Genomic DNA, 24,822 nt, shown 5'->3' with positions numbered 1-24,822 from the left:
GGGTGTTTCCTAAAGTGTTCATCTCGCAGTAAAGTTTATACTTGCACCTACAGTATGAGAGTTTCCATTCCTTCACGTGTTCATCAGCATTTAGAATTTTCAGAATTTTCAATTTTTGTCAGTCTGGTAATTTATAGTTCTATTTCATTTTCCTGATGTCTTGATCAGGGTATGTACTGTTTCATATGTATGTTGGTCATTTGGATTTTTTCTTTTGAAGTGTCTAAAGTTTTGGGGCCATTTTCCATTGGATTGTCTGCCTTTTCTTACAATTTGCAGGAGTGTATATGTTCTGGATTAAGTCTGTTGTCATTATAAGTGGTTCAAATATTTATTTTATGTGGCTTGCTTTTTCACACACTTAATGGTGAGTGGTGATTAGAGTCTTATTTCAGAATACTTAAATTTGTCAATCTTTTCCTAGTGTTTTATATTTTTTAAAAACTTTTTCCTGTTCCAGGATTTTGATTGTATTTTCCTATGTTATTTTCTAAGATCTTATTTTGTTCTTCCTTTTATATGTAACACTAAACTCTATCTGGAATTGATTTTTTATGAACAGTGGAATTTGGGGGTCCAGGTTCATTAACTGTATGTGTTACACCATATTATCGCAACATTATTTATTAAAAGACAATATTTTCCGTACTGCTCTGGAGGAACCTTTATACGGTCTATCAAGTAGAGAAATTCCTCATGCATTTTTTAAAAATGTCTTGACTAATTCTTGGTCCTTTGTATTTCTACATACATTTTAGAATCAGCTTCTGAAGCTTCACTAAAATAAGTAAACAAAAACCAATGAACTCTGGGATGTGGGTTGAGATTGTACTGAATCTATGGATTAGTTTTGGGGAACATTGATATGTTTAGATTGTTGAAACTCCTAACCCTTCAACATGATAGATCGCCTCATTGTTTAGGCCTTTAATGTCTATGAAAATGTAAACTTATAGTTTACACCAAAGAGGCCTAGTGCATTTTCTATAGATGAAATTTTGGTCCTTGATATTTTTTCTTACATCTTTATTGTATCTGATATGATAAAATACATGTAATTGTATATAATCTTATATTCTTATAAATGTCATCTTTTAAAAAAATTCTATTTTATAACTGTTGATTGCTTTTCTGTGGAAATAAAATTGATTTTATACAATGATGTTTATTTCCTGCAGAATTGCTAATCTAATAACCTATGTAAGATCTTTTTTTCTATATACAAAATTACATCATCTGTGAATAATGACAGTTTTGTTTCTTCCTTTCAATTTTTTTTCATAATTTATTTTACCTGCTAGGTCCTCCAATACAATAGTTGGCATCCTTAAAGGGGAAATTTGCAACATTTTGTTCTTAAATATATGTACTATAGTTTCTTTCTTTCTCTTTTTAGATACCCTCTTATTATATTATGGAAGTTCTCTTCTGTTCCTAGTTTGCTAAGAGTTTTGTTTTTTAGTTATGAATAGTTGTTGAATTTTATCATGCTTTTTTTGCATCCATTGAGACAGTGATGTCATTTTGCTTTTTGATCTTTTACTGTGATCCCTTTCAATTGATTTTCTAATGTTAAACCTACCATGAATTCCTGAATAAAACCCAGCTTTCATGATTGTACGTCAATGGATTTGGTTTGCTATATTGTTTAAGATTTTTGCTATATTTTGCTATAAGATTATTGCTGTATTTGTTTAAGATTTGTGTGTCTATGTTCGTAGTAAGATTGCCTGTAATTTTTCTTTTTCATAATGTTCTTTTCAGGTTTCGGAATCAGGGTTAAGTTAGCCAATTAAAATTAGCTGGGAAGTTTTCCCTTTTCTAATGTTCTCTGCAAGTACTTGTTTAAAATTGGAATTACTTCTTCCTGGAATATTTGAAGAACTTGTGGGTGAAGCCATCTGTACCTGCAGTTCTCTTTCTTTCTCTCTTTCTTTCTTTCTTTCTTTCTTTCTTTCTTTCTTTCTTTCTTTCTTTCTTTCTTTCTTTCTTTCTTTCTTTCTTTCTTTCAGTTTTAAACTTACTGATTTAATTTCTTTAATGACTGTAAGAATTTTCAAGTTTTCTACTTTTTTTTTACACTGGTTTCTGAAAATTTTATTGTAATAGAAATTTATTCAAATTTTTTGACATATATGGAATTGTTCCAAATATTTTCTCTGGTCTTTTTAATTTTTCTATAATACCTGTGGTAGATGTAAATGTTTTCATTTCTGTGACTGACTTTTTGTATGTTTTGTCTTATATCAGTCTCAACAGAAATTTGTATGTATTTTTAGTCATAAAAAAATGATTTAGGGGCAATGTCAATCCTCACCTTTGAATATTTATTTTTATTACTACTGTCTTCTACTTTCTTTGGGTTTATATTGGGTGTTCTTTTTCTAACTTCTTGAGATGGATGCTTAACTCCCTAGTTTTCATCCTTTCTTTGATACATATTTTCAGCTTACACATTTCCTTTATCATTTTAGTTACATGCCACAATTTATACATAGCATTTTCATTATTCAGTTCAAAATATATTTAATGTTCATTATGATTTCTTTCAGACTTTTGGGCTATTAAGTTTTTTTTGTTTTAAAATTTCCAGTCATATGAAAATTTCTAGTAATCTTTTTGTTTCTGATTTTGTCCTAATTGCATGATTAGATAACTTACTCTGTATAATTTCTGTTTGTTATATTTGTGACAAGTGGTTTTATGGTGTAGTATACGGTCAGTTTCTGCAAGTACCTCATGTATTCTAAACGAATGAATATTCTTCAGTTATTTACAATGTTCTGTATTTGTCTATTATGCCCATTACATCAGATTTATTGAATCTATTGTTTAAATCTTTCTTTTCATTGAATTCTCTGTTTATTCTAATATCCCATACTACTGTGGTTTTGTAATTTCTACCTGTCATTTTGTCAGATCTTGTTCTACTTCCTTTGAGACCTTATTACAAAATATCTAATAATTTTAAGCTATTACATGTTTTTGATGGACTTCACCTTTTATCAACATGAACTGTGGTATTTTTTTTTTTGCCTTAAAGTCTATTTCGTATATTAGTATAGCTATGCTAGGTTTCTTTTCCCTAGAATATAAATAGCGTGAGTTTTTTCATTCTTTCACTTTCAGTGTTTTTTCTTATGTTTTAAATGTTTGAAACATTGTTTTAGATGCGTGTTTTATACACAAAATCTAGTTAGATTTTGTCTTATATTTTTAAAATCTGGTCTCTTTATCTTTCAAAAATCTGGTCTCTTTATCTGGCCTTTTAGTCTTTCACTAGACTTTAAATCCCTTTTCATTTAGTATAAAAGTTTAATGCACTTAAGATTTTAATTTTACTTGTTGTCCCACCCATTATGTTTTTCTTTATGTCTCATTTATTGTCTTCTTTTGAATTGTTTTTTCCTCATCCCATGATTTCCTCTCTATTAGTTTCGAAGTTATATATTCTATTTCTCTTTTCGTAATTGTATTACAAATCACATTATGCTTCCTTAAATTAAATTCCAGTCAAATGTAAATCATTACCTTTACATTCACTTTGTTTAATACAAGGATCTTAAAATAGGTTGACTTTATTTACCATTCTCTCTGCTTAAATGCTACTATTTCTATGCATTTTAATTTTGTATATCATTAAACCTCACAAGACATTATTATTTTTCTGGCTATATAGAGTCAGTTATTTAGATTAGCCCATGCGTTCACTTTATTTGCTCTTCATTCTTTCCCAAATTTGTGACCTTCTGTAAGACAGATTTTTCTTCTTTATGAAATACGTCCTTTAGAATTTTTAAACTATGGTGATGAATTCCCTGTGTTGCTTTGAAAAATGTCTTTATCTGACCTTCATTATTTAGGATTTAAAAAAATTTTGTTTAGAAATAGCATCTGAGTTTTCTCTTAGCATGCTGATGGCATTGTTCCCATTGTCTTCTCATTTGCATTGATGCTTTTGATAAGTCAGCTGTGTCAAACTATTACTTCTTTTAAGATAATTTATTTTTTTTTCCATCTTGCTTCTTTATGTTATTCTCCTTAAAATTGATTTTGTGTGGTTTCATTCTGTTGATTATAGTTTTGAATTACATTTATTCTGCTTGATATTTTTTGGACTTCTTAAATCCATGGTTCAGCATCTTTCTTGTAATCTATGAAACTCTTGGCTATTATCTGCTCAAATATGTCCTCTTCTCCATTCTGTCTCTTTTCATATTCCAGTTAAACATACGCATATATTAGTTCTTTCTATTCCATTGAGTAGAGACATTGTCTATGTCTCTACTCTTCTGTATATTCCATCTTTTTGTTAACCTGTCCTTCATGCTGGTTGTTTCTTTTGATCTACCTTCCAGTTTACTAATTCTTTCCTTAACTGTAACTAATATTATATTAAAACAATCCCTTGAGTTCTGGATTTTGGTTATTGTGTAATTTTTTTCAGTTTCTGTAAATTCTGTTCTATTTTTTTCAAAAATGTTTTTCTTTGTACTTTCAAGCTTTCTGCAAATTTTTAAGTATTTTTGGGGGGCAGCTGTACATAGAAAGTATCATTTTATTGTCTGATAATTTCAATATCTCAAGTCTTTGTGAACTTATTTTTGTTGTCTGTTTTGGCAGTTCTCACTCATGATGTATTGCTTCTTTGTGTGCCTGGTTCTTTGATTATGTACTGGGCTTTGTATTTGCATTGTCATTCCTAGGTATAATAAAAGTCCTAGGACTGTGGTCTCTTCCTTCAGAGAAGATTCATTGATTGGTAATACTAGAGCAGAATTCAGAACTATCCTTTTTTTAAATGTCTTGGGAGAATAGGGCAAACTGCCCCTCAGCCATTTTTTGGGAAGGCTTAATTCTCTCATGGAACCTTGGTTGAAAAAGACTGTTGTAGATACTAATCTCAGGTTGATTTTATATGCACCAGCTTACCACTAATTCACGATGTGCCTTTTCTATCTATCTATCTATCTATCTATCTATCTATCTATCTATCTATCTATCTATCTATCTGTATCTATCTATCTATCTATCTAAATGAACACACATTCCTAATTTTAATGTAGGCAAATAGGACCATCTTTTTGTGGTTTATGGTTTATGCTTTTTAGGTCTTATTTAAGAAGTTCTGTCCTACCCCCAGGATCATAAATATACTCTCTTGTATTTCCTTCTAAAAGTTTTAAAGTTTTACCTTTTACATTTAAGTTCTTCCTTTGTCTGGAATTTATTTTTTATACAATGGTGTGAAGTAGGAGTCTACTTTTATTTTTTTCTCTAGGGAATCAGTTATCTCAATACCATTTATTGTACAGTCTATCCATCCACCACTGATCCATAGTGCCAGCTCTATTATATATCAGATTTTTATATATTCATAGGATTTTTTTTGTGCTTCCTATTCTGTTTCAGCACTATAGCTCTATCCATATGCCAATATCGAACTATCTTAATTATTCTAATTCTTTAGTAAATCCTACCTAGTCCTTCCTCAAGAGTGTCTTGGCTATTCTTGGCCCTTTGCTCTTCCCCATAAAATTTTAATTAACTTGTCAACTCCCAGGAAAAACCTGGCCAGGAATTTGATTGGAATTGCAATGATCCTATGGAGCAATTTGGGGAAAATCTGACGTCTTTCCATCATTGAGTCTTTTTCATGTTTGTTTGCCTTTCTTCAAAATGTGTCACTGTGTTATTGGCAATTTATATGGGGGTGTAAGAAATGTTAGTGTATGCCTGTTTGTCAAATTCAGGATAATTTAGTCAATATGTTTATGCATACCTGAAAGTCCAGCTATATAAAGTACTGGTTTCTTTCAAATAAAGAAGCATTTTCCTTTTCAGAGAGGTTGTGGAATTGGGGGCGGGGGTCAAAGCTATGTGTGCCCAGGTCAGAGTCAGTGTTGCATAGTGGTGAGTTTATGTAGGTGCATTAATTTACATATGCATGCATCCATGAGAGGTAGTAAACATAGTTGATAAGAGCTTAATCTCTGGAGCCAAACTTTCTGCATTTGAATTCCATTTCCACCATTTACTGCAAAATACTTGTTTAAAATATTTAACTTCTTGGTGTCTTAGTTTTCTGTCTCTAAGATGGCATGAGCCATAGTATTTATCTCTTTGGATGGTTGCAAGGGACAAATAAATTAATATGCATAAAATGCCAGGAGAAGTTCATTAAACTTCAGGACCTTAAGTTTAAGGTTCTATATATGACTTACACAAGTATTGTCTAAATCAAATGGTTCTTTTTAAATATATTTGATTTTAAAGAAATTTTCATTTTACTGCTTTTAGGAGAAAACAACTGACAGTCGCAGAAAAAGAAATAGTCATTGATCATTCTGTCTCATTCTACTGCTCTTTATTTTCAGAGTGGCAGGCAATACACTACCTTTTCAGCAGAATCAAGTCGGAGCCTTTTGATCTGTCTACTTTGGGTTCTCAAGAATGCAGATGAGACAGTTCTACAGAAGTGGTTTACAGATCTCTCAGTCCTGCAGCTAAACCGGTTATTAGATCTGCTTTATCTCTGTGTGTCTTGCTTTGAATACAAAGTAAGTGATAATTATACTATTATTGTAAAGAGGAACAAGAAAGGAAACGTGGGGGAAAAGGAAGAACATTTTCTCAGTGCCTCTTCTTTCCTTTTCTAATGTTTAAATTTTAGGGAAAGAAAGTGTTTGAAAGAATGAATAGTTTGACCTTTAAGAAATCAAAAGACATGAGAGCAAAGCTTGAAGAAGCTATTCTTGGGAGCATAGGTGCTAGGCAAGAAATGGTGCGCCGAAGCCGAGGACAGCTTGGTACGTACACAATATCTTCTCCTTCTGGTGAGAATTTTTTCAAGTTCCTTGAAGTGTATAATGATCATTGTTACAAGTCATCAATGACAATTCTAAACTTAAAAAAAAAAGTGTTTTAAATATAACTGTGAATTAACTTGAATAACCACTTCTCTGCAGGAATTCAAGTTAGACGTCTGATTTAAGTAGGGTAAACATACTTCCTGATTTGCTCTGGATAGTCTCATTTATTGTTCTTGCCCTTGTGTGATTATTAATAGCATCCCTTATTTTTAAAAAATAGACATTTGTTAGAGCAGTTTTAGGTTCACAGCAAAATTGAGGCGCAGTTACAGAGATTCCCCCCATGCCCCTGCCCCCACACATGCACAGCCCTCCCCCCCATTATCACCGTCCCCACCAGAGGGGTGCATTTGTTGCAACTGATGAACCTACACTGACCCATCATAATCACCCAGAGTCTGTAGTTTACATTAGGATTCACGCTTGGTGTCCTTTATTCCATATGGCGTCAGCCTTTACTCTTAAAAATCTCCTAGTTCGCACAGCGAATGAATACATCTACGGTGAAGGTATTGTCTATCAAACTCAAATATTGGGGAGAAAAAAACAGTTCAGTAGTCTTAAAGGCTTGTTTCTAATCCCAGATCTACGACTCATTAGCCATATAAGTTTGGCCAAGTCACTTAATCTCCTCACTTTTCTTTTCCTCATCCACTTGTGATTGTTTTGCACATTTAAAAGGTACTGTAACTGAATGATCTGATCTTTGTGGGGACCATGTGTGTGTAAATATTTCGTAAATTCTAAAGTGACATACAAATAAGATTGTTGCTGAGAGCCCCATAAGGTCAGGGACATGGCTTAGTCATCTGTGTACATGACACATGCTGACAGTTCCATATAGATTTGTTAACTTAAAATATGAATGTACATTTACATGAATTTTTTTTTTAATTATTGTTTTCTGAAAGGCCATTAACACAGTGATCTTTTATTTAAGTGAACTTAAATATCTTTTATATGGTATGTGTGTTTGGAATTTAATAATGAATAAGACAAAGTCTTTGTCTTTAATGGAATTGGAATTAATAGAACAGTTTTTTTCACTTTAGTTACTGACAGTTTACGGTAGACCTGTGTATTTTCTTTTAACTCATTTATTATGTACAACATCCTCTAAAAAAGTATTAAAATTAACTTTTATCTAGGTCAGTTAATTATTACCAAAACTTAATGACTAATTATCTCCAACTATAAGATAAAGAAAATAAAATTCCTGGAGGTAAATACCTTGCCTAAGATTATAAACTAAGTGACAGAAACAGGATTTTTTGACTTCCAATGTAGTGCTCTTTATATCATATCACAGCATTTACTGAGGTTTGCTGTTGGAAAGAGTGGAACTGTTAACAATATGTTTATTACATTTTTAAACCTGTGGCCTTAGGACAGCTATCATTGTTTGAATGTAAGAATTGAATTTCTATATGTGGAATCCAAAACAAACAATCAAACAAAAATTGAACTCATAGATACAGAAAACAGATAGGTGGTTGCCAAGGTGGGAGTGAGAAGAGGGTCAAAAGGTCCAAACTTTCAGTTATAAAATACATAAGTACTCAGGATACAATGTACAGCATGGTGACTGTAGTTAATAACTATGTTGTATATTTGAAAACTCAGACAGTAGATCTTAGTTCTCATCATAAGAAAAAATGTGTGACTGTGGGGTGATGGATGTTAACTATAGTTATTGTGGTGATCATTTTATAATATATATACATGTATCAAATAATTATGTTGTACATTTGAAATTAATGCTATATGTCAATTTAAAAAAGAGTTGAACTTCTAGTCTCAATAAAATTAAGCCTTTGTAATTCTTATTTACTTTTGAGCAGTTAACCTAAGTCACCTAATGATAAACATTCTTAAGGAGATTAGAGACAATTTCATAAAAAAAAGTAATGATAAAAATGTAAATAGATCACAGATATTTGTTTTGTTAACTGTCCTAATATAGGCATATCATTTTTGCTTTCTTTCACAAAATTTCTTAGAGATTTCAAAATAAAAAAGAAGGAAAGAGCAAAGGAAGTTCTATTTGACTTCTGAATTTTAATATTCATTTTTCGTTTCATCCTCCCAATTAATTTAAAGTCGCATGTTTTTCAAAAAACAAAGTTAGTTTTCTCATTGAAAGCCTGAAGTTATGACTGATTCTATTGTTTAAATGTGTATTTCTCCACAATTTCCAATGCCTTCTCTACTTCTGCTGGATTTGTATGAATCAGTTCTATTGCTGTGGCCCCTTAAAGGAGCCCATCCTGTTCAATGTGCCTTCCATCCAAGACACCTATCTGGAGAAAGCCCTTATCTTTTTCTTGTCCTGCCTTCTGTGGACCAAAAGAAGTAGTAACTTTAGGAATTTTTTTTTTAATATTCTTTATTTATGAAACAAAAACTTATTGAGCTCTCAAAATGTGCCAGAAACTTTGTCAGCCCTGGACATAAAATGGTAGACAAAAGAGGCATAATCTGTGTTCTTAGTATCTTATATTCTTATGGTCATAAGTGCTATGGAGAGAAATAAAGCAAATTAAGAAGAAAGGAAGTGTTGGAAAGTTGGGGAAGGCCTTTGTTCAGAAGTGGTGAATGATTGTTCTTCCCACATTTTCATTGGCCAATCACGTGAAAGGAACAACAACCATTGCACAGGTCCCATTGAGGAACATGTATAGTGAGACTACACACAACACACACAACTGGTGGTGTAAGCAAGAGGAAAAGTGGTAGGAAATAAGGTCATAACATATAGATATGGTTAAGATTTTGAGACAATCAGTGTTAGAAAATTTGCTTATTTAAAAAGGTTTTTTTTATATTACATGTAGCAAATCTATTCTTTAACAGTTGTGAAAACTTTTAATAACGAGCACATTCTCAGGTTTTTTCCCATTTGTATTGAAGATAAAATGGCTGTATATAAAATTAATAACATTGTGAAGTGTTTCTTATATGTTTACAAATATACATATATGTGGTCCTACTAAAATAACATTTTAAAAGTGGTTTTGAAATTTATTTGACAGAGAGAAGCCCATCTGGGAGTGCATTTGGAAGTCAAGAAAATCTGAGGTGGAGAAAAGACATGACTCACTGGCGTCAAAACACTGAGAAACTTGACAAGTAATATAACCTTCTATTTTATGTTACTGATGAGCTTGTTGGATTTCAAGTGCAAGAGAAAAGTGATTCATTTTAATGTTATTTTATATATGTTAGGCATTAAAATCTTAGAAGACAAAGTAGCTACGTTTGATTTTTGAATTTAAGATTTAAAAAGATTTTGGGGAAGAATTTTTCATGAGGGATAGTAAAGCAAAATGTTATATATTTTAAATGTTACCTCATTTTGCCCAACAACCCCCGTGGAAAATGCATTCTGCAACTGTTTTTGAACATGTTTTATTTCAATGATTAGAAAAAATTAGAAAACTAATCTTTACCCTCTTGGAGGTTATAATATAATTAAAGAAAGACAAAACACTGCAGTTCTTCTGTTTTGAGCATGGAAGCAAGCTAGGTACACAGACTAACCCTATTGCCAAAAACAACTAAAAATGTCCTAACATGGGTCTGAGATCCTAAAGGACTGTATTTTCAGCATAAGAAGAACCATGAATAAACCCTTTTCACCAGCCAGGTAACTGCAGGTAAAACTGCGTGGCTTGAAATTTGGCAGAGTCAAGAGGCGAAATATTTTCTCTTGAGAATTTGTAATTACAAGTTAGCCCTTAAATAGCTTGACTGGCCTGAGAAACTTTGAGAATATTGTGATCGACTCATTCAGGTTTTCTCTGTACTTCTAATTTTAGCACTGAATATTCCACATCCCAGGGAACCCCTCAGTACTGTCCAAAAGCAAACCAGGATGATTGGTCACCCTATCTGAGATCCATCTTTAGTCCAAGCATTAGAGGATTCTCACAAATGAACTTCCAAAAATATTAGCTCACACAGTAAAATATAAAACACAGGGCAAGGCTCTGAGTGAGCCAGCAGAGAGAGAAACAACAGACGCAGTACCATATAGATGACAGTTTGGAGTTATCAGAAGCTGTCTTAGTCTCTTCAGGCTGCTGAAACAAAATACCACACGCTGGGTCACATATAAACAACAGAAACTTTATTTCTCACAGTTCTGGAGGCTGGGAAGTCCAAGATCATGGCGCCAGCAGTTTTGGTATCTGGTGAAGGCCCTCTTCCAGGTTACAGACTTCTGGTAGAAGGGCAAGCAAACTTCCTGGGGCCTCTGTTATAAAGGCACTAATCTCATTCACAAGGACTTTGTCCTCATGACCTAATCACCTTCCAAAGGCCTTACCTCCTAATACTGTTATCTTGGGCATTAGAGTTTCAATGTAAGGATTTGGGGTGGGGACATTCAGACCATAGCAAGTACTGAATATAACATATAAATAGATTAAAATTTTTAAGCTTTTAGTATCTGCTTTTCTCTCTGTCCATTTCTTTCATTATTTTTCCACATGTGTTGTGGAAATGACATAGCAGCCAGATACTATACGATGAGTATATTGCTTTTTTTCTGCATTGGCATGATGTCTTCTCTCTGTTTATCTTGCTGTGTTAGGAGTCCTTTTGTTGTTTTTTTTTTATTTGTTTGTTTTTTTGGTGTTTTCCTGATTTCTTTTTGTTTAAGCCATCTTATTATAGTCATGTTTCTTCACAGAAATCTCACTGGAATTTTATATTTCAGCATTGTATATTTTCTTTTTCAGTTGAATTCTAACTTTGCCGTATTTTCTCCTTAAACTAAATTTGTAAAATGTAAATTTCATGAACTGTTTTCTTTAGTGGTAGTAATAAAGATTCAGAAACTCGAATATCTAAGAACTTCAGAAAGTTAGCGTTTAGTATGTCCTTGTTCTTTTGCTTTGATTTATATATATATATATATATATATATATATATATATATATATATATATATAATTTTGCCTTTTTAGATGTAATATATAGTTTCTATATATGTATTGCTACTAAAACAAATGTCAACTTTACCTCTAAGTCATCTAGTTTTCCTTAATTTTTTAATTGTCATTAATAGTATTTTTGTAAATATTTGGTATTCAAGTAAACCACTTTATTGTCATCGAATTTTGTTTCTAATGAATGATTCCACCCAGAGTTAAATTGTTTTCTGCATCAAATATTTTCCAGAATTTTGGGAACTTATATGAAACTTTAGGGGAAAAAAAACCAAGTACTTTTTATCCTAATTTGATATGTTGAAAATCCTTGAGCGGTTTGAATGTTGCTGTACCTCAAGCCCTAAATGCAGGCCCACACACAGCACCACCTGCTGTCCGTGCCATTCAGAGCAAACAGTGTTTCCTGTGCTTGCTGTATCTTTGGAAGCTAAGTATTTCTGCTTTCAGTGGCGTTGTAGTACTGTAATAGGGTGAGAAATGTATATCAGCATGGTCAAGCAAATGTAGGGTAAAACAAAACATTTTTTAATATGTAAAATATTTCTTTATTCTCTTGTAATTTTTCATTCAGGCAAATATTAAAAATGGTTCTAAGTTTTTTATTTCTGTGTATCTTTAAGTTTTTTCTGAATTATGGATCTTTTTTTTTTAAAGCTAAATATAATTTCTTACAATGTTTTGTATTAGATCAAGAGCAGAGATTGAACACGAAGCACTGATTGATGGAAATCTGGCTACTGAAGCAAACCTAATCATTTTGGATACATTAGAGATTGTTGTCCAGGTAAGAACACAAAGAAGAGGAATTTAAAGTATAGATTTGGTAAATTGGGGTTGGGGCGAAAGTATTTATTGAGCCATATAATTACATTTAAATATCAGTAGTTCCTAAAAGTTATATAATAACTCCTCTTTTTTTCTCATTTAAATCCTATCCATTCCTTTTTTCCCCTCTTTTCTTCTCTTATCCAAATCCTGGTAAACTTTTTTTTCCTGGAAGTCCTCCTAGATCTTATATTATCATTTTCCTGTTTAAAAAATGTTTATTTGTTTTACATATTCTGTCTCCCTAGCCAAATTGCTGGTACATCTCCATTTTATTTATCTGTCTTTAAATTGCAGACAGTTTCTGTAACAGAATCCAAAGAGAGCATCCTTGGTGGGGTGCTAAAAGTGCTATTACATAGCATGGCCTGTAACCAAAGTGCAGTTTATCTACAACACTGTTTCGCTACACAGAGAGCTCTGGTTTCAAAGGTAGGTTGATTTTTGTAACTGCAGTCTTGTCAGACTTTATTAGCATTGTCTAAGATCATTTGACATATTCATTGGTTAATGTATTTATAGCTAAAATTTTAATAATAACCCAAGACACTTCTTTGCCTTTCTTCTGCTTGCCTTTTGGAATTCTTATTTTGATTACTTTCAGCCAGTTTCTGGCTTAAAAAGTAGTAGTTTTGATGTGGAGAAGAGCCTGAAATTAATAGCTAATTTTAAATTTGGGGCTTTTCTGATTTTCTCTTCATTTGTTCTGTCTGTTCCTTATAAATTTAATTTATCAAGAATTCAATGTATAAGTAGTTCAGTCCATTGAAATTAACTTATCCTATGGTGAATGGAGAAGAAGGTACATTTGTTTGTTCAACTACTTCAAATAATTATTTCCTATGTTTGTCCCCCCGCAAATATGTATATTCTTAAACCTTGCATGTAGCTATTTCATCTTAATCATCTGATAAGATGGAATACAGAGGTGTTGATTAAACTTAACCAGTGAAAATAACTTACGTACTATTTTGTAATAATAAAGACACATCATAAAATTATTATATGTTGGCTACTATACTGTTTTACGCACATTATATAACCTAAGATAATCATACAATCCCATGTAGATAATGTTATTAGGTTCATTTTATGGATGAGAAAACTTGTCCAAGGTCATACTACTACTAGCTAGTAAGTGGCATAATCAGTATTCAAACCCAGTTCTGTCTGGCTCTCGTCCATATTATTAACCATTGGCAAATATTGTCCCTTAACCATTCTTTTAATTCCTGGGCTATACTAACAGATCTCTAGTTCAGGCTTTATTAACATATCTCTGGAACTTTTAGTGTATAAATTCAGTGTTGGTGGTGTTTTTTCCAGTTCCCTGAACTCCTGTTTGAAGAAGAGACAGAGCAGTGTGCTGATTTATGCCTCAGGCTTCTCCGGCACTGTAGCAGTAGCATCAGTACAATACGGTCACATGCTAGTGCCTCGCTTTACCTCCTGATGAGACAAAACTTTGAAATTGGGAATGTAAGTATTTTGTCTCTGGTTTTTGAATCTCTGGATTCATAGTGAAATATAACTTCTGCAGCTATCTATTAAATGAGTTTTTGGGAATCACGGAATTATTTTGTATATTTTGAATCTAATCCTAGACTGTCTTGATATTTCTCATTCTTTGGATAGCTGGTAAAAATCCAAATCTCTAATTTTGCTTCCTGTACTAAAAATAACATTATATAGCAGTACAGACTTTGAATGTGAGTATATGTAAGTTTTGAATATCTTGACCTCATATTTTATGATTTATATGCCAGTCTTTGAAGAGTCCATGTTTTCATTTAAGGTTTTTATATTTGTGTTGTATTTTTCTTAGTTTTTCTTAGTTTTTTAAGTCAAATGTTTACCTCATATTTTTACTGATGTAAGTATTTAGAATTAAACTTTAGAATTTTCCTTTGAGCACTGCTTTTGGTATCTCATTGGTTCTGATATGTAGTATTTTCAATATTCTTATTTTGTCATTTCAGTTTATATTTTCTTTTGAATCCAAAGAGTGTACAGTTCTTTTTATTTTAAAGTTTTGATGTTAATTTTTAGTTTTATTGCAGTGTGATCATACAATCTACCGGTATGTCTCTTTTTTTACTGTGGATGTATGCATTTGTGTGTCCAAACATACGATGTTTTTATAAATGTTACATAACCATTTTTAAAAAAGGGGTATTCTTTATTTTTAGAGTATTGAGTTAAATAAACAAATACATCTCATTAATTATTTTACTCTGTTTTTCTATATCCTTTTTTATTTTTGATCTATTTGGAGAACTGACAGAGGTGGTTTAAATCCTACACATTGTCTATTACTCCTTTAGCTCTTATTTGGCAAATTGATATTCATAACTGTTACATCTTCTTATGAATTATTATTCCTTTTAGAATTGAAAAGGGCCTGAATTGGTTTCATTTAAAACTTTTATTTTTTGTACTAAATTCTATTTTGTATGATATTAAGATACATCTGCTTTCTTTTTAATTTGAACTTGCTTCAGTTACCTTTGTCCTTTTATTTTTACTTTTTTGAATCACTTTATTTTAGGTATGCCTCTCATATACAACATAAAGTTGAGTTTTGCTATGTAATACATTCTCTAAGTTGAATTAAATCTTTTCATACTTGCTGTTATAACAGATATGTTCTGGAATTCTGTTGTATTATTTTGTTAATGTCTCTCGTCCCTCTCCTTTTTACAAAATTTGTATTGGTTGTTGTCATCTTGCACCATCTGGCCAGTTCACCTTATATTTTGGGTGTAGTGTTTATGATATTTAGGAAAGTTTATATTGCTTTAATGATTGCCTTTATAATTAAGTAATATCTTCAGTCCTCTATTTCTTTAGATCTTGTATTCTCAGTGAAGGCAATATTACCACCAAGTGAGTGAAAATTGGTTCTTAAGAGATGAAAAAAAATCTTAACTATCACAATGGTTTGTAGCCTTCCAAAGTTCAGCACTACCATCAGCGTATCATTCTTTAGTACAGTTAACCCTTGAACAACGTGGGGGTTAGAGGCACCAATCCCCATGCATTCAAAAATCCATGTATAACTTTTGACTCCCCAGAAATGTAACTACTAATAGCCTACTGAACAAAAGCCTTACGCATGACACAAATAGTTAACACATATTTTGTATGTTATATGCATTATATACTGTATTCTTATAATAAAATAAGCTGGAGAAAAAATGATATTTTGAAAATCATTAGAGAAAATACATTTGCAATATTTACTGAAAACAATCTGTGTATAAGGGAACCTGTGCAGTTCAAACCCATGTTGTTCAAGGGTCAACTGTATTTATTTCATTGGGTTTTGTTAGGTATTACATGAGGAGCATTGACATTAAGTTCATGGAAGATAAAGAACAAAATATATGCAAAATTGGTGCTATAAAACTATGGAGAATATATGGCTGTGATTTGGGGGACTTTCAATCAATTGCTTCAACCCAATGTGGCAAGACGTGGTCTATAGGTACCTGTTGGTTTCCATTCACTTTTTTGTGCCTGTTGTTTGTGTTTGATCCTCAGTGCTTTTGTGTGTGACTTGGGCTTTGAAAATGAAAAAAAAACAACCTTTATTATTTATTTCAACAAAAGTTATTCAGCCCATCGTTAATTATGTCAAGTGCTGAAAAGAAAAATGTCAACAATATCTGAATGAGTATCAAGCAGCTAAATATTTTCCTGTAGTTTACTCAAGAAAGTTCTTGGGAATAATATTTTATAAGTTCTTACTCACTTAGAGTTGCCTGTACTTCTAAGATAGCAAAGATGGTTATGAAATTTTTGCCTCAAACTTTGAATAATACAAAGGGTGAAAAAGATCAGCAAAACTTACAAGATAAAGTACACTTAATTTAAAAAAAGGTACATGAGTACTATTTCCTCCCAGCATTAAATATTGTAGAGATAGCTGAACATAGCCTGATATTTTCTTTCATTTTAAATACTTTTTCCCCTCCCAACTGCTCAAGTGATTTTTTTCTTTATATTTAAAATGAAATACTTTTTCTCAAATATGTCATGATGTGGACTGATTTTTGTTAATTTTCTCAGGCATACGATGTCTATTTTAAATTCATTTATTTCAGAAAGTTTTCTTGAGTATACAATTTTATTAAATTTTTTTCCAGGGTTTAAGGATTTTTAGCTGAGTACCAATTATACATATGTTGGATCTATTTTTTGCTTTACTTTCTACCTATCATTTTCTCTTTCCCTTTTTAATATTTTTTAAATTTCCATTCATTTTGGTTGCTTTTTTTATTTCTCTCCCCTATCTATATTCCTATGTGTTCTTCACATCTCTATCTTTTTTCTAACCACTTTTATCTTTTTCTTTTCTGTTTCTTTTTCAAGTAGTGTCAGCTCATATGTAAGCTCCTATATTATTTCATCACTTTCTATTCTTGTTATCTTTCCTTAAATTCTTTTATTCCTATTTTGTTTTCCTTCCTAAAGTTAATGGCTTCATAAATATTTTATAATTTAAGGCAAAACATTTCATTTTTTCATGTTTCATGACAGCATTTTTATTATAAGTGTTCTTTATCTGGTGAGTTTCACTGATCTTAACATAGAATGAGCTGGATTATCTTGGCCCACGTATTTGTAGGAAGTTTCTTCAGGAATGTGTTTCTCATGGGATTTTGCTATTGCACACACATATTCCCTAACTTCCTGAAGTTTCTGGTCAATCCATTTCTGTTCAGTCCTGGATTTTTTAGCTCATGTTCTTTTCAAAACAGATAGTTTTATCACTTCAAAGTTAGTCTCTTATTTAAAAGAAGTATTTTTTCCCATTATTTTTGAAATCTTTACCCTAGGATTCCTCACTATTTTCTTTCCCCGCTTTGCCTTCTATTAACTTCCTATCTTAGCACGTCTTGGCAATCCTTATGCAGTTTTCTAATATATGGATTATATTGATCTCCTCATTTTGCTGAAAAGAGTTATGGATTTTTTCCTATTCATCTTTTCTTTTTGTATGAAATCCAGGAGAAGTGAGAAATTGCTCTCACACTATTCTATTTTTACTGGAAGCCAAATCTTACTTCTTAATCCAGAACAGAAGAATTCAGTTACTTTATTGATCTTGTTTAGTTTTAAAATCGGGTTCCTAAAATTGGACCACACTTGAAGTTTTATTGATATAGTTTTCTGTTATTTTTGGAAACCTTTATATAACACGATAAAAACAGATAATTTATCCTCTTAGTGTCAGGTGGTACCTCTAAAAAAGAAGAGATAATTTAAAACTGGTAGTCATTTCTATAGTTTATATATTCAATAGGTATTAGAACTGTGTACGAGGTACTGTAGTAGGCACTGGGCAAACATAGATAAAAGGACAGTCTTTTTCAAGTAGCTTAGCATCTAGTGGGGAAGGAGATGAACAGGTAATGTTCATCTAATAATAGTGATAAGTACCTACTTCAAATGATTGTGTGAGGATTATATAAATTAATATTAAGTAAAATACTTGTAACAGTAACTGTAACTGAGCAAATGCTGAATAAGTATTTGCTGTTGTTAATATACTGTGAGGTTAGCACAGGGCACTGTGTAAGCACAGAGAAAAATAGCTTATGCACTCAGGGACGGATTTGCACAAAGAGGAGATGCGTGAACTAAGGATGAAGAATTAATTGCCCAATCAGATGGATAAGTAGGTGAATAGAGCTTTGTGCATAATTAGAAAGGCATGGAGATGAGAGAATGAAACAGGCAAACAGAGAAAGATACTTTTTTAAGCACTTCTTGATGATTACGGCTAGAAGAGAGAATAGTAAGAGATAAAGTAATTAAAAAGGCTTGGACTAAGCTATCATAGGGCAGATACTTGTTTTGTTTATTATTGTACTCTCAGTTCCCACCATATAGTTTTACACATTATTGAGTTGGTAACTGAGTTTTATCCTTAAAGCTATGGGCAGCCATTGGAGTATTTTAAGAAGAGGAGTGATGCGTTTAGATTTGCATTTTACAAAAATTTTCCTGATGCTATGTGGAAGGTAAACTTGAGGGATAAGAGAAAAGGCAGAAAGATCTATTAGGAAGTTATTACAGTAATCCAAGGAAGAAATGGTAAGGGTGTAAACTAAAGCAATGGCGTTGAGAAGGGAGAAAAGAACAGACTGAAACAGATTAGAGGATAGTGTGAATTGGATTTATGGTATGAATAATGGGAGGGAAGAATGACTCCTAGATCTTTGACCTGAGTGACTGTAAGAATAGTAGCACCATTTATTTATTAAGAAATGTTAAAAATGAGATACCCATGAGATATTCAGATAGCGCCATCTAGTAAAATACAATAAATAGCCTGGGAGCGCTAGAGAGAAATATGAGCTGAAGACACACACGTATCTACACTAGTCGAAGGCAACGAAATGGATGAGGCTATTTAGAGTACAACAAGTGGAAAGGTTTCTTGACAGAATTTTTGGTAACACTGGTATTTAAGAAGGGCAACTGAGGAATAAAGGAGACAGAAAAGGAGTAGATAAAGAATAGGAAAATCAGGATAAAGTGGTACCCCTGAAGAAAAGGCAGGAAATGTTCAGGGAAGCAGGAATCAATACATGTAAACATACAGAGGTGTCAAGTAGAATACTGACCCAAAAAACCCTGAATTTGGCAATTACTACATTGTTACTGATAACCCTTTAAGAGTGTGTTCGTAGTGGGGAATGGTGGAACAGAAATGAATTTACACTAAAAAAAGAATGTAAACTCTTACAGGCATCACTTCAAAGATTCTACCTTTAAGTTACTTTATGCATGATGTGTGTTAAATTACTTTTATCATAGTAATGGACCTAATGAAATGGGCTAGAATTTAAAGACTACATCTACCACTTAAGAATTTTGTGATGTTGGTCAAGCTTTTTACCTCACATGTAAAAATGTTCATGTTATTATTAATAACATGTACCTCATGATAGGTCAGAGTAAAGTCCTAGGCACAACTTCTATTTAATTCACTTCTGACACATGGCTCTTTTTTTTTTTTTAACCCTGTTCTGTAGCATATTGTTCACAGCAAAATTCTGTTTTATGTTCTTTTGAAATTAAGATTTCAATATGCATGTTTCATTACTTTTTAAAAAATATTTTGCTTAGAGTGGTATTTTTTCACTAACTAACCTTTTCCTTTTAGGAAGTAAAAAAAAAAAAGTGTAGACTTTTTTCCTTAAGCTTTCCTATATTAAATGCTGACCTGACCATTTCTCTGTTACAGAACTTTGCCAGGGTGAAAATGCAGGTAACCATGTCACTGTCTTCCTTGGTGGGCACATCTCAGAATTTTAATGAAGAATTCTTAAGACGCTCTCTAAAGACTATATTAACATATGCTGAAGAAGATCTGGAATTGAGGGAAACAACCTTTCCTGATCAGGTCAGAAATGCTGCTTTCTCCATTGTTGATTGTAATAGGATTATAAATAGGCACTTTCCAATTCTTAAATGAAACTTTGGTTTTTATTGGAGGAATCTATATTTTTCTTGCAATCCATGTATCACATGCCATAGATAGGGCTGACGTTTTTGTTTCCATAAGTCACCCTTCCTTCTTGGAATATTTAATAAAAAGTGTTTAATTCCATGAACTTGTAACAAAAAGAACAGTAAACTTAGTATAGACAACAAAAACCTTTACAATGAAACATTATTTTCACTTGTTATTAAAAGAATAATTTGCCTTAAAAACTAAAGTTTCTATAAACTACCTTTTGGGAAAATCAGAAAGATAGGAGAGAATGTTCTTTTGTGTTCTTTTCTTGTATCCACTATGTCCCTATATCTTATTTCTACTTATAGTTCTACTTGTTTCCAGGTGAGAGAACTGGGGAAAAAAATGTCTGCTGAGGAATTTATATAAAGTTTACTATTCCTAATCCACCATACCCCAGCATAACTGCTCTTCAGAACTGTGTCAATATCATATTATTTGTTTTGAAATCTTCAGATGCTCATCTGAACTAATTTAGTAATTAATCTAAACTAATTAATCTAAACTAATTTAGTAATCCAAACTAATTTAGTAATTGTGAATGAATGGCAATTGAAGAATATTTTTTCATATAATTCTCTGCTGCAGGTCCAAGATTTGGTTTTCAATCTCCATATGATCCTTTCTGATACTGTGAAAATGAAGGAACACCAGGAGGATCCTGAAATGCTGATTGATCTGATGTACAGGTAGCATTTGTTTGATTCACTTATACCTTGTATAATGGGCTTAAGTTAGTAACATACACAGAAAACACTGGATGAAAAAATAAACATAGAAATATTAAGTCATTTTCTAATGGTAAATTGAAAAGTCAAAATGCACTTTTTCCAGGCTGCTTTTTCAGATCCCCTGTATCACTTCTTTTAAGAACTATGCATTAATTGTTTAGTATATTTATTGATTATAAAAACCAGAAGATTTAAAAAAATAATCATAACACGTTTAACACGTTGGTATCCTGGGCCCTAGACTTCCTAGGAAGGCCCAAGACCTATATTTTAAATGTAAAAATTAGTGCTTTAGGAAGAAAATACAGTGAACTATTTTACCGCAACATTAATTTTCATGACTTTAAATATGGTTATGCCTATAGAATAATATTTCTAGGGGCACATTTTGAGAATTTTGTAATTCCTATTGTATATTGAAAATGTAAGGAAAACTTGAGACTTTTTCTTTGCCATATGACCCTCTTTTTTCACAGGTTAGGAGTTCTTTAAAGGCACATATAAAACAAATATTTTCTTTAAAATAAAGGTGATGCGATACTTTTATAAATCCTTTTTTCCTTGAATACATAACTCTTTTATGTTCCCATGATGAACACATTCTCATAGTTTTTCCCTTACCAATTATTTTCTTAATGGCCAGTTTTTAATATGGCATGTCTTTTATTAGTGCGTCCCCCATCCCCCCAAAAAAACAAAACAAAACTGGTATTACCCACGTCATGGGCCCATGGCCTCCTATTTCTCTAAGCGTACTCAAAGACATTTTCATATCACTCAAAAACTTCTCTTAATAGGTTATGTTAGATAATAGAAACCTTTATAGGTAAACACTGAGCGAGCAACCTAAATGCCTTTTCAGCTTTGGAAGCAAATACTAATTGAGAAAAATTTCTGTTCCACTTAGAATTGCCAAGGGCTACCAGACCTCTCCAGATCTGCGACTGACCTGGTTGCAGAACATGGCTGGCAAACACTCAGAACGCAGCAATCATGCTGAAGCTGCACAGTGCCTGGTCCACTCAGCAGCACTTGTTGCCGAATACTTGAGCATGCTGGAGGACCGGAAGTATCTTCCTGTGGGCTGTGTAACATTTCAGGTAGGAATCTGCCGGGTTTACATTAAATCAAGGTATGTGCTTTTTTTGGTTTTAACTTTTTTCACTGGTGTTTAGATTCATTCATCTCAGAAGGAAAGCATAAAGACTGAAGGTGTGCTTCATAAGATGAATTAACATTTCACTATCACTGTCATTAATACATTTTTAGGGAGTACTTTTTGTTAATTCTCTTTCCACCTTTTCTTATTTCTGAATTATTGGTGCTAAATTTATTCTCTATTGCTACGGACTTTATAGCATCTATGTAATGCACTCAAAATACTGAGAATCAGAAATCAGTAGAAACTCTTCATTAGCTTTTACTTAATACACCAGATAAACCACCGTTCTCCAGTCCCTGTATAAAATATGCTAACACCATTACGCAGAGATGATAGTTTACTCTCTAGTAAGGTTACATACCTCTGACTCACTAGTTGACTTCTTGTCTTTCCAAGAGTCAGTCATGCTTTGCTTTTTTTTCAAAACCTGTTAATGTCAGGTTTGAAAAATTTCAAAATTTAATTAAATATTATGTCCTCTGATGAAATCTGAATGCAAAACGAAAGTAGTTATTGTTTCTCTGAAAACTAAGTCAAGTGATTTGCCTTAGACTTGATAAAAGTGAGTCTCCAAAACAATTTCTGTTGCATTAACTTTGGACCAAATACAAAAGATTGCGGGAAAAGCTCCTAGAAATGTAGCCTAATTTGATCATCTTTTTGAGTTCAAATTTTACTCTACTCTAAAAATCCAAAACTGGAAATATTAAGTGACAGTTGCATTGTGGATATTTAGTCAAGAGAGATTACGTGGAACTCGGACAGGAGACCACACATAAAGAAATGGCCTAGACCTACTTCAAAAAATTGACAAATGAGTGTATAACTACTGTAAATGTTTTGGTTAAAATAAAATATTTAAGGTATGTATATATCATCTCTTTTTTTAAGAAATAGTGGCTGATCCCAGTCTCATGGGGTAAAAGGGCTTTTATTATACCTGAGTTTTTTCATCAACTCAATGTATATTAGCAAATCAAAGAGACCATTTTTGTACCTTAATTTCCCTCATAGGGAGTTTTGACAAGATCAGTTAAATTCAATACTGTTTAAGTCTCCTTAGATGTCCTATGTCATATTACTATTTACCTTAGCCCATGATTTAAAAAAATTTTTTTTCTCACAACTTTTTATTAATAGAAAAGTTATCTAGCAATGGTGTTTTATTTTGTCATCTTTTTTTAATAATTTTTATTTTTATTTTATTGGGGAATATTGGGGAACAGTGTGTTTCTCCAGGGCCCATCAGCTCCAAGTCGTTGTCCTTCAGTCTAGTTGTGGAGGGCGCAGCTCAGCTCCAAGTCAAGTCGCCGCTTTCAATCATTAGTTGCAGGGGGCGGAGCCCACCATCCCATGCAGGAATTGAACCAGCAACCCTGTTGTTCAGAGCTCGCCCTCTAACCAACTGAACCATCCGGCCGCCCCTATTTTATTGTCATTTTGAAAATACAAAAAGTTTTTAGAGATTTGTATTTTCTCTGTGTATTGACTACCCTTTTTTTAACCTAAGCTGATAATTATATTTCACCTTCAAATACTTCTTCACATACATCTTTCATGCGAAGAAATTAATTGCATTTTACAAACCTTTTAATTTCCCCCCCTAGAATATTTCATCTAATGTTTTAGAAGAGTCTGCAGTCTCAGACGACGTGGTATCTCCAGATGAAGAAGGTATCTGCTCTGGAAAGTACTTTACTGAGTCAGGACTTGTGGGATTACTGGAACAAGCAGCTGCTTCTTTCTCTATGGTAGATGACTTTTGTTCATTCTCTTTCCTCAGTTACATACCTCTGAATTGTTAGGACCGTGTATATTTATTCTCTCAGCCTAAGATCCTGCTTTTCTTTATGATAGTTTTGTCTAAGTACCTTAAGAACTATCTAGGAACAAATTTTCTTTCTAGATTCATCATTGTTTACTCTTTTTTTGTCTTAATAATCTGTCACTTCTGCTAGTGTTTTCCCTTTGCTTGTTTATTAACCAGCATTTAATCTACAACAGATTTTTTCTTTTAGTTTACAAAACTTTTACCACCAAACATTTTCTAAAACCTTAAAATTTTATGAAAAAATAAAATAAAATAAAAAGCCTCTGTATGATTTAAGTTTGGGTAGACTGACATGGCTCTAAATATAGAACTTGTCTATCGGGTGAAAGGGAGAATCTTCTTTTCAGTGTGTTTGGCATTTCCCTGGTGCTCAGGAAAGTTACGGCCACTCATCCCATTGGTTGCATAGTGAGCCCTATTAAGTAGGTGTAAGGGGCCAGGAGCTTATTTATGAAGAGCTTTACGAACTGTATCCTAGATCCTTTGTCTGACTTACCTGCTGTGCTATAACCTCACCCTTGTCCCTCCCCATCTGTATGGGAAGAATTGAAGCAGTCACATGGATCTGAGATAAGATATATATTGGAGAATGGAAAGATAGCTAGCCAAACCCCTGCTTACTTTCTTGAACCATGGTGATAGGGTCACTTATTATCTGTGACTTTTCTGAGTGTGTAATGTCTCAGCACCAAGGTTTAGGAGACGGTGAGGTTCATGTTAACATAAAAGGGAAGCTTGAGGTAATATGCAATGCTGCTGCCTTCCTTCCCCACTGAACAACTATGGGGAATTGGTACTATGTCTTCCCCTGGCCTTAACCCTACTCTGTAATATATTGATTGAGAGCATAGACTTAGAAGGCATACAGCCAGAGTTCAAATCCTGGCTCTGCTACCTTAGTAGTCAAATCATTTCA

At 32.6% G+C, this 24,822-nt stretch overlaps 1 protein-coding gene across 11 annotated transcripts in view; it reads left to right on the top strand.

Moving 5' to 3' along the window:
- The window catches only part of DOCK7 (dedicator of cytokinesis 7), a 188,340-nt gene that overhangs the window by 145,267 nt on the left and 18,251 nt on the right, over window positions 1-24,822 (top strand). For all 11 annotated transcript variants that reach the window (XM_019731324.3, XM_074334828.2, XM_074334825.2 and 8 more), the window contains 10 exons: window positions 6,378-6,560; window positions 6,674-6,809; window positions 9,905-10,001; window positions 12,514-12,610; window positions 12,949-13,083; window positions 13,978-14,130; window positions 19,910-20,068; window positions 20,771-20,871; window positions 21,821-22,013; window positions 23,683-23,826. In XM_019731324.3, coding sequence (XP_019586883.3) covers window positions 6,378-6,560; window positions 6,674-6,809; window positions 9,905-10,001; window positions 12,514-12,610; window positions 12,949-13,083; window positions 13,978-14,130; window positions 19,910-20,068; window positions 20,771-20,871; window positions 21,821-22,013; window positions 23,683-23,826 — 1,398 coding nt within the window. The remainder of the gene's footprint in view (window positions 1-6,377; window positions 6,561-6,673; window positions 6,810-9,904; window positions 10,002-12,513; window positions 12,611-12,948; window positions 13,084-13,977; window positions 14,131-19,909; window positions 20,069-20,770; window positions 20,872-21,820; window positions 22,014-23,682; window positions 23,827-24,822) is intronic.

This window comes from Rhinolophus sinicus, chromosome 14 (genome assembly GCF_057876585.1).
Source record: "Rhinolophus sinicus isolate RSI-liver-muscle chromosome 14, RSI-T2T, whole genome shotgun sequence".
NCBI lineage: Eukaryota > Metazoa > Chordata > Mammalia > Chiroptera > Rhinolophidae > Rhinolophus > Rhinolophus sinicus.
This window is presented reverse-complemented; position numbering and strand designations above follow the sequence as displayed.